Raw genomic sequence first — 10,044 nt, forward strand, 5'->3', positions numbered from 1 at the left:
GGCAAATATGTCAGAATTTTTTTTCTTGCTTTTGACCCAAAAGATATTTGGCCTTTGTGTTATGTTGTATTTTTACCTTCCTGTTGCCCTTTCTATTGTGAGTCTAATTCTAGCAGGTCTGCTCACTCCTTGAGAGTGGAGCAGTTTCCTAGGATATCAAGCGTATTTTGGTTACTTGCTTTCACTAAACAAAGGTATTTAAGCTCCACTTTCCTTCTGCTTAGTAACCTGATACTCAGGTCGCAGATATTTGCTGGGCTTACTAAATCAGTTGTTTATGTTTCTCTCGCCAGTAATCATAAATTATAAAATAGGACCTTAGTTAGTTGCCTGCTGTTTTCTCCTGGTACTGTTTTTAATTTTTTATTGAACATTTCTGACCTAAATTATTATTTTACTCAAAAGCTTAAATCTTTAATTTTGAGTAATGCTGTTTAAGAAATTTCTGTAATGCATATGCTTTTAAAAGCTGAAAGCAGCAGTAATGAAATTGAGGAGGCAAAATTGTGTTCCAATCGAATGATGTTTTAATATTTGTTTAAATGGTATTGTTTGCATGTGGCACATAAAAAATACTAATTAGCTTTGTCTCCTGGGACTTTTGTAAATTAAGAACAACAGGGGCCAGCAGCTTGTTAGTGACTAATGCATTGTAACTAAATTGGAAATATGTAAATAAATAAAAGCAGTTCATCAGTGGATACTGAATAAATACATATAAATATAGGAGTCTGGCATGCATGTGACTTTTCACACGTTTGTGTGCATGCCAGCACACAGACACACAAAGTGCCCCACCCATGGCCTGGATAACATGGCCACACACCAGCTTACCATGGCTTTGTTAATAGGGGTGGGAGATTGGCTGTGGAGGAGATAAGGGGGAGGGCTTTTTTTTTTTCCTGGGGGAATCCTTAGGTTACAAAGACTCACAATCCCCCTCCCTGGCTAGTCGTGTTCCTGTCTGTGCTTCCAACAAATGCCCAACCCCCCCACCCCCCCCACCCCACTGCATCCCCTCGCCTTCGCCACCAGAGCTTCCTTCACACTGTGGGTACCATGATGCTGATAGGAAAAATCAGCAGATGGTGAAACACTTTCTAAGGGCATTTCAGGCATCCTCAGTCTCAGTTGCCTGACATGTCCGATTTGCATCAAAAGTGCTGTCTGTTATTCTGTACGTATTCTGTAAATGCACATTTCTATCGCCCTGAATGAATGTGTCGGCATATTTTTTTGTCAGCACGTGTGCATGTGTAGGTTGAAATCCTGCAGCCACCGCTCGTGCTCATGACCAACAGAAGGAGCCAAAGAAGCTCACAGTAAGCTTATTAATGTCTCCTGGTCGCTCTCCAGTATGGGCTTGCTAGTTGCCATAGCAACCAGGCCCTAGATATTGTTCAGTAGGAGAGGCGTATAGATGTAGAATAAATATAAACATCGCCCTGTGCTTTTTATGTAAAATAGCCCATCCCACTCATCATTATTAGTCTTTACAGGAAGAATATATCAGGATTATGGCTATTCTTTAGAATTACAGTACATTTATTATTTTGCATTTCTTTGGCATCACTTGCTGCTGACTGTAGCTGTACCTCACAATCTGGATTTTCAGTAAAAAAACCCAAAGCATCTTCAGACCAGTGCATCCAAATGTGAGACTCAACCCCTCATCGCCCAGCGCCTGCAGAAATCAACAGGCGTCAACGCTCTTCGTCTTAAGTGCTGATGTGTGTTCACGCCCAGTCAAGCTGAGGGAAATCAAAAGACACTGAAAGATTAAGGAGGTCAGGTTTTATAGCTCCACTGAGGGAGGCAGCGAAAGAGGCTTTACCAGCCATTGACTACCGTGGAGAAAGGGATGGGCTGCTTTCAGACATCACGAGATATATTATAGGCCGGTCAAATGTCAGATAGCCACACTTACTCTCATGAAACAGTTGATAAATTGATTTTAAAAAAGGTGTTTCAACCGTTTATTCAGTTTAGAGTTAACTGTTGTTTTCTGATTTTGCAGTTGACCTGAACGCTGCTCTCCTCCACAAGTCAAATTCTAGTGGTCATCTGTGGCTAATAGTCTGTTGAGGCTGTGGAGATCATATCATTACAGCATTGTCCTATCTCTCTATTGAAAGCCTGGGCTCTTTAGACCACATGAGAAGCCAGGCAGTCAGCCAGAAACACTTATCATCCTGTCATCCGTTTTTCACTGGCTTCACAGCTCAATTGTACTGTACGCTGAGCATCCACGAGCGCTCGAGATTTGGGGCCAACAGAGTGATCTCAATCTAAGTGAAGCTGAGTGTCTCTGGCGCGAGAAAAAAAACAAATAATGTTCTCCGTTAAGTATGCAAAAATAAACACACAAAGAAGAAGACAATGTCATTTGTTTTTCAAGAGATTCAGTAAGGATTAAATTGGTTAGAAAATGTTACGCCTGAAAGGAAAAGTCATTTAAGTCTGGCACATAATTAATTATAGAAATGTACACAGTGTTAAATGTAACACCAGCTGTAACCATAAAATAAATTGGTGACACAATTTAATCTTACACCATCAGACAAGTCTGTAAGTCAGTGTGTGAAATTAAGAATGTCCTGTTGTCCTGGGGACAGCAGCAATGGCACCTGGGACACAAAGATCCAGTGTCTTTGACAATTCTGGGACAGTAGAGAGACTTACTATTACAAATATGAGCCTGATATGCATACGTTCTTCATTGTTTGATTTGAATTTGAAAAATGTGAGGTGGCACTTGCACAAGCTTTAAGCTACATCACACGCTGACTTATATGGCCACATTGTTCAAAATAAAATAGTTTACTATGAGATATAAATGTGTTTATGTAAATCGCCACCAATGTATACAACTAGAGACACGTCTGCAGAAACAGTAACTCAGCCGGTAACTGAAAGAATAATTAAAACTGATGTGGATTATGGTCTGGGGCTGTAATTAATGTTTATTTTCATTATCAATTAATCTGTCAACTATTTTCACAATTAATCAATTATTTGTCTAAAAATTGTGATTATTGCTCATCAGAATTTCCCAGAGCCCAAAGTGACATGTTCAAATTTCTTCTTTTGTCCAAGCAACAGTCCAAAAAAATTACATTATGCTTAAAAAAAATTGCTTTTATTAGGCAGGATGAGAAAAGAACTGGAATTTGGGACAATAGCTGTAAGTCTGGGACAGCTGAAAGTAGATTCTGGGGCAGTCGCAGATAAAAAGTTCACTTCAAGCGCTCCTCGCTAACCTTAAAGTTAACTTTGCTGTCCTCAAAGACAGATGCATTTTGTTGTTAGTTGTAAGAAGCACTGAAGAAAATCATCAACCACCAGACCATGAGAAGAATAACTGTACTGTGACCTGCTCACGGTGACTAAATTATTAAAAATGTTAAAATGTGTCTGTGGGGATGGACACCACTGCAGACACTGGCATACAGTACAGACAGATAAGGTGATGTAACCTAGCTCGAAGGTGATCCGATATGACGCCATTAATGCTGCAAGCTGTCCTTGTCTAGTTAAATTATACTAACTCATGGACTGTCATTTACACCCAAAGGAGAAAGCCTGCATGATCCTTGGGTCCTCAAGATGTTTAGAAATGAGGAAAGCTAAGAACAGCACTCTACACCTCCAACAAGTGATCTTTCATCTCATTTTTCATGAGTCTTTAGGGACACACTATCCAATCATTATTGAAGTTATGGGATTACTTTTTCCCTACAGTCACAACTGTTTAGCATCTGCTGCTGCTCTCAATACTACATCAGGGCATATCAGCACATTTAATTCATCTTATCATGTATTATATTCAAAGAAAAACAGCAAAAAATCTTCTGGCTTTGGTCATCAACACCTTCAAAGTCAAAACCAGTTAGTCATTATTCGGTATTCTTAATTTCAGTCCATGTAAATTATGCAAGCAAGGGCTAGACAATTTGGACATTAATGATTAAATGAAAACAGCTTTAATGTCTACATGTCACGTTGACTGGTTATTCCCCAAGTCTAGCAAGCCAATTTAGGAATCAGTAATCAGAATTATTACCTAAGGGGGTGAACGTAATGAGCGACAGCATAAATCTACCAGCGTTTGGCAGGTGGCTGTTCATAATTTGCTAGAATGCAGACTGAGAAAAAGGTTTGTCTGTCGCATCTTTCTTCTTTTACCATCACCGAGATGGTAAAAAAAAGGGAAGATGCATTTTCAGCAATGGCCTTGGGAGCTCTGAAAAACATATAAATACTTAAACAGAGTGAAAAACATAAACAGATGAGCAGTGAGGGCAGTATTGTATATACTGATTTATTTCCTCTCTGTCACTGGTACACCTGCAGCACTGGATTTCAGTCTGAAACCATTGAGGAGAGCTCTGCTCATGACTCAATGCTGCCACCTACTGGTACAAACAGATATAACCCAAACATGATGGCAGAGGCACAGTAACATTACATAAGCCATAACAAACAGTTACGTCATCTGTTTTTCAAAACAAATTATACTTTGGTAAATATTTTTGGGGCATAATAGTTGAAAATAGACCATATGTTGACTCATTATGAAAAACATGTCAATGCATCAAGTGACACACACATAATACAATAAGAGATTACAGATCTCCGTCCAGTTAGTTTAATATTTAACCAGGGAGCGTCTGACAGGCTGACGCACCTTTATCTCCTTAAAGGAAACAGCAGCTCTGCTCAACGTTGGCGGGGAATGCAACTCTAAAATAGCAGAAAGCAGAAAACAGATTGGTAGTACAGCTGCAATTACATTTACATCAATACATCAAATATGTTTTGTGCATTAGGGTATTTAGCACCCAGGAAAAAAGTAACAAAGCACAGTAATGTACAGCATGAATTCATATTGACAAGTAAGCATTTGTTATTGTGCCTTTAATACAGCCTTCAAATGACATACTGTCCCTACTGAGTGAAATATTACCTTGTAAACTTTGTCCCCTCTGAGTAAATGTAAATTTAAGTAATAGCACACATTGTTAAAGGGAGCTTTGTGACATTATTGTGTCTCAAACAACGATCACAAAAAACACAAAAACTTCAGAATCTGCAACATCCAAATGATGTGTTTGAGCACTTTCACAAAATCAATAATCTCTGCTCATTCCTGTTTAGGGACAATCTAGGACTTGACACATACTTGATATAGTGTCTCCAGATGAAGAACTGTCAATGCACTCGTCACCGTGGCTGGATGGCACAAGGTTTTTGTCTGCCAGCTGACCAAGATTAGGCTTCACTTTAAAATGTCCTGTCAACAAACCAAAGGCAAATCAAACCAATTGGCAAATGATCATAGTTGCAGATCTTGAAATTCTTCTATCTAACCTCATATTCTACACTTGGTATGCCAACATTCTGTCCACGTGAGTTGTGTTAACCACTCTTGCATCATTGTCATAATGAAGCACAGTGCATCAACGTGATGAAATCTGACAGTTCAGATCAAAGAGGAAAAAAACGGAAAAATTCTAACAGCAACCATATATTTTCCCCTATAGAAAGCTCAAAATAACCCCTGGGTGACTCACCGTGGGAGAGAATCCTCTCTGCAGCTTTGTGCTCCAGGTGCCTGTGTAGGATGACTTCTGCCTTCTTCTGGTTGGTTCTGATGTCTGGCTCAGCCATGATCTCTGTTATCCTCAAGTTGTTCTTGATGGCCTGGGAGGCGGTTGAGCGAGCCACCGTGGGCAGAAGCTCCTGATATGCTCGGTCAGTGAAGTCTGAGTCTGGGCCCTGCACATCTCTGATGCTGAGAAGGGAGATTAAAATACCTACATAATTCTATTATCATATTTAAGAATTTAACACTTCACATATACGTTGTATACCAACTGCCTGGCATGCTTGTCAGTTGTATTTTCACATTAGATGGGCTGAAGTGCACTAGAACCCAGTTAGTGTGGTGGAAATGTTTTTTATTTCATTGCCCACATATTGTTAAAAACAGACAACATTTTTGCTTTAGCTTATCATTATGAAGCAAATGTTGATTACACAGCTGTAGAATCTGTGTTTAGACTTATTTCCTGTAAGCCCCGCTTTTACTATGCAAATATGTCTGCCACTGGCCATGATTTTTCATGGTAAACTGATGTCTCCATTAGACTACATGAATAAACGAACTCATGCTTTTTCTGTTTTCTGCTAACGTTACTCCTCCCTCGACCCAGACGCCAACCCCTGCTGTAGTTTAGTTACTAAAAAATATATTATTACAATGCATTGCACATCATTACAACAGCGTATGCCTGTTTCCACTTTCAATAATTGTAGCAATTTCAGTGTACCTCTTCTTTCCTCTCTACTGTTTCCAAGTGGTGTTGATCATTTATTCACAGGGCTAAGCTCTGAGGAAATGGAAAGCAATACAGAGCTGCGTTTGTGTTCCCTTATCAGTTTCCCAGAGTGGTGCCCTCTGTAGTTTAGGAGTAGGTTATAGTTACTGGTAGCAGAGTAAAGTGAGGGGAAACATTTCGACACAACTGTTGTCTTTGCCATTGCAGCACAATAATAATAATACCACATGGAGAAGGCAGGAGGCTGAAAAGTTGTCTGTTTCATATGCTTTCCACAATATCCTTGTGACCCAGATATAGTCATTTTACAGTGTCAGCATCCTTCCTTTTTTCAGCTGGAATACAAAGCAGTGACGTGAGTAATTTGTAATACCAACGTACTTGATCTTTCCAGGAACTCACACAACCCTATGAGGTACATCAGCAACTGACAACTCACAGTAATGTCTCAAAAAAACAAAAACAAAACCCCCCTCAAAACTAGGAAACTAAGCACATAAGCTTGAGTTTTGCACTGACACTTTGCTAACGTTCCAAAATGAAACTAACTTGTTAAGATTTTATAAAAAAAAAGTATAGCATGCAATGTAGAACAATTAGCTTTTTTCTTATCTGAGTGGTTAAAGAAAAAACCTTATTGGATCTGCCTTAAATTATGGATAATATACAGTGAGCGGGTCATTCAGGTTGATTCAAGACTTTTGGTTTTATTGGTTCTGTTAAGTTCTCCAGATTAGAACTTCGTCCATACTAGTGGTTTGCAATTTAGAAATAACAGACTGTAGAATGCTATAACTGACCAAGCAGAACAGAGTATTCAACAGCGCCCTGTAATAAGCTGTGTTAATTTCCTGCCTGGCAACTCTTACCTTCTGTTAGTTAGAATAGTATAAACCTCCTGGACCAACAGCTCAGCTGCTCCTTGTTTACAGTGGATGGTTCCATCAATGACCTCCTTCATCAAGTGCAGATTCTGCTTCTGTAAAGACTGGGACAATAAAAACTTGTAGTAATTATCTCAATACTCAAAATATGACCTTCTTGTTTCAGATCCTTCGAGTGTATGTGGAAAAAGTGGAGTCTTTTTTATTAATTTCTTTCAGCAGAAGACACCTGTACAGGGAAAACTAATCAGTAGCAGTACTGTACCTTGAAATGCATTTAAACTTCATGCCAACTGAACTGAACAGAAAGATTTCTTCTCTGCTCATTATAGTTTTAGATTTTTTCCCCTCCTCTTACCCTCTGTATCTGGCTCCAGTTCACCTGCTTGGCAGAAAGTGATGTTCCTTTGTCATATGAATGCACTGGAAACTCTTGGGGGTAATAACGAGAAAATATCTCCGCCACAACGTAACCGCTGGAAAAATCTCTGGAAATGAAATGTGAGGAGAACATACTGAATATATTTATATTTAGCACTGAAATCCACTTTGAATAATTTGCTGTCTTGGCTGCATTTACGTTTCTGTTTTGTGATCTCTGATTATTTTATTCATATTCTATGTACAGTATTTCATTATAAGTCTGTATTATGTTTTACTACCTTTTGTGTTGTGTGGTGCTACAGAGAACACTCCTGTTAATTGATTTTTCATCTCATTTAGGCCTCTTTTAGTTTAAAAAAAAGTAGCTTTATAGTTGACAGGCCAATAGCTATCACCCCCACCGAATAATTCAAAAGTACAACTTATTTAATTTTAATAGTTTTTGATATTTTGCAGACTCTTGCATCATCTTTCAGGTCGTACATGGACCTGCCCCTTCTGCACTGAGACAATTAATAAAGCAGAAGGATAGTAGCAGCAGGGCAACAAGGGCAGCTACCAGAGGTGACTGTGTTGTACAGTAGATGCAGTAAGTCTTCTCATTCAGATCCACTCACTAATAGTCTACCTATTAAATTAAGACAGAGCACCAATTTCTTAACCTCTAAATGAGGGCTGGGCAATATATTACATTTGTGATGCCAGACTAGATATCTTAGTTTAAGTTTTTGGATATTGTTATCATAATATGTCATAAGTGTTGTCTCTTCCTGGTTTTAAAGGCTTTATTACAGAAAAGTGATGTAATTTTCTGAAGTTACAAGCCTGTTCAAGTTGTTCTATTATTTGACTTTACCCGATTTGTCATTGTATCCACATTACTGATGATTATTAATTTAAAAAAAAATCTCATCTCAATAGTCACCCCTACAATTTTGTTGCAGTATCAGTTGAGGTATTTTGTCAGTAATGTTGTGATATTTCAGTTTGTCCATATCACTCAGCCCTAATGCATCATGTTTTATAAGATCGTCATGTTTGCACTACTTAAGAATTCATACCATGTCATTTTATAGAAAATGTATATACTGAGATACATATTGTTTATGGAACAGTTAAAAAACTATTGAGATGTTATTCATAAGCCCAAAGGCCCAGCCCTACTTTAAATATAAACTTAAGACATGGCTTAAACCAAACTTGCAATCATGAGTAATCTTACTCTTCTCATTGTTTTTATGTATCTCTGTACTCCTGTCATGTATTTATGTACTGCTGCACTATACTGTGTCGTATTGTTCCTTTAATACTGGTTGTAGCATGTTAATTACAATATTAAGCACTAACTGAGCTCATTAGCAGTGGGAGGTTATTAACACAAGTAAAGTCAGTTCATCCACCTCTTTGAAATGAGGCTGAGAGTTTACTCATCTGTTTTTATTTCAACCGTTTCAATTAATCAATGAAGGGAAACTGTCTCTTTCACATTAAAATACAGATAACTAGACAGCATTTAGCTAGATTAACTTTCCAAAGCTATTTTAACAAAGTCAGCCCAGTAGAACTGTAGTTTGCTATGTAAAGACTGTAAACGGACTTTTCAACTCAATTTCTCCTGGTTTTAAAGTCTGGACATTGATCTTCTTTAATTAGCGCTTGCTGAGAAGTGTGTACTGTAAGTTAACATAGCTGACAGATACGTGCACATTTACCTGCGTACATTCTTCGGATAAAAAGACAAGTCGAGGCTCTGCAGCCATTTCAGGACCTCTCTCGGCAGTCCCGTCTTTTTGGGAGACTCTGTGTAAGACATACTGCTCTGAGCCTGGTGTGTTTTTACGGTTAACTAAATCAATCTACGAAATCATGTAAAATCCTAATTGACTCGACACGTTTCCTAAAAAAATAGCTTGATTGATCAGAGGATTATCTTTCTGTTTATGTTTCCATGGCAACGAGCCGACACACTTCTTTGTGGCAGCACAGAGACAGCGAGGCGGTTTACTGCCCCTCAGAGGTTGTAGGCCTAACATATAGAATTTGAGCTGTGCCTAAATTCATACTATTGGTATGTAATATTAAATAGACCCTTTAACAGCCGACGTCATCAAAAAGTACTCAGTGGGAGTAATTTAAATTTAAGATTTTTAGAAACAGAAACCTCTTTCGATTGAATGCCTGCTCTTGATCATGATAATGCATTGAACATCAGTGGTTAAAAGTAACTAATACTCATAGTGGTCCTTTTACTTTCTGTTTTTCAAAACAGTAGTTTTACTTTTTCAGTAATGTAATAGTACTTCTTGAATAAAGATTTTCAGTACTCTTTCAAGGGAATTATTCCATTGTGTCCATATATGAATTTTGATAGAGTGAATAACATTTTTCAAACGTACTTTACTCACAGGTGCAGGATTTCATGTGTGGTGATAAAC

General features: G+C 38.3%; 1 protein-coding gene across 1 annotated transcript; it reads right to left on the minus strand.

Annotated features, from left to right (window-relative positions):
* Window positions 1-3,305: 3,305 nt before the first annotated feature.
* On the minus strand, window positions 3,306-9,578 carry spata4 (spermatogenesis associated 4). Its single transcript, XM_084718461.1, has 6 exons — window positions 9,322-9,578; window positions 7,584-7,713; window positions 7,211-7,329; window positions 5,574-5,794; window positions 5,183-5,293; window positions 3,306-4,743 (listed from the first exon to the last, which is right to left on the minus strand). Exons 1-6 carry the CDS (start codon window positions 9,420-9,422, stop codon window positions 4,649-4,651), a joined length of 777 nt encoding a protein of 258 aa, XP_084574587.1. The 5' UTR covers window positions 9,423-9,578; the 3' UTR covers window positions 3,306-4,648.
* Between the last annotated feature and the right edge of the window lie 466 nt (window positions 9,579-10,044).

The sequence above is a fragment of the Lutjanus erythropterus genome, chromosome 5, assembly GCF_056507025.1.
Source record: "Lutjanus erythropterus isolate fLutEry1 chromosome 5, fLutEry1.hap2, whole genome shotgun sequence".
NCBI lineage: Eukaryota > Metazoa > Chordata > Actinopteri > Lutjaniformes > Lutjanidae > Lutjanus > Lutjanus erythropterus.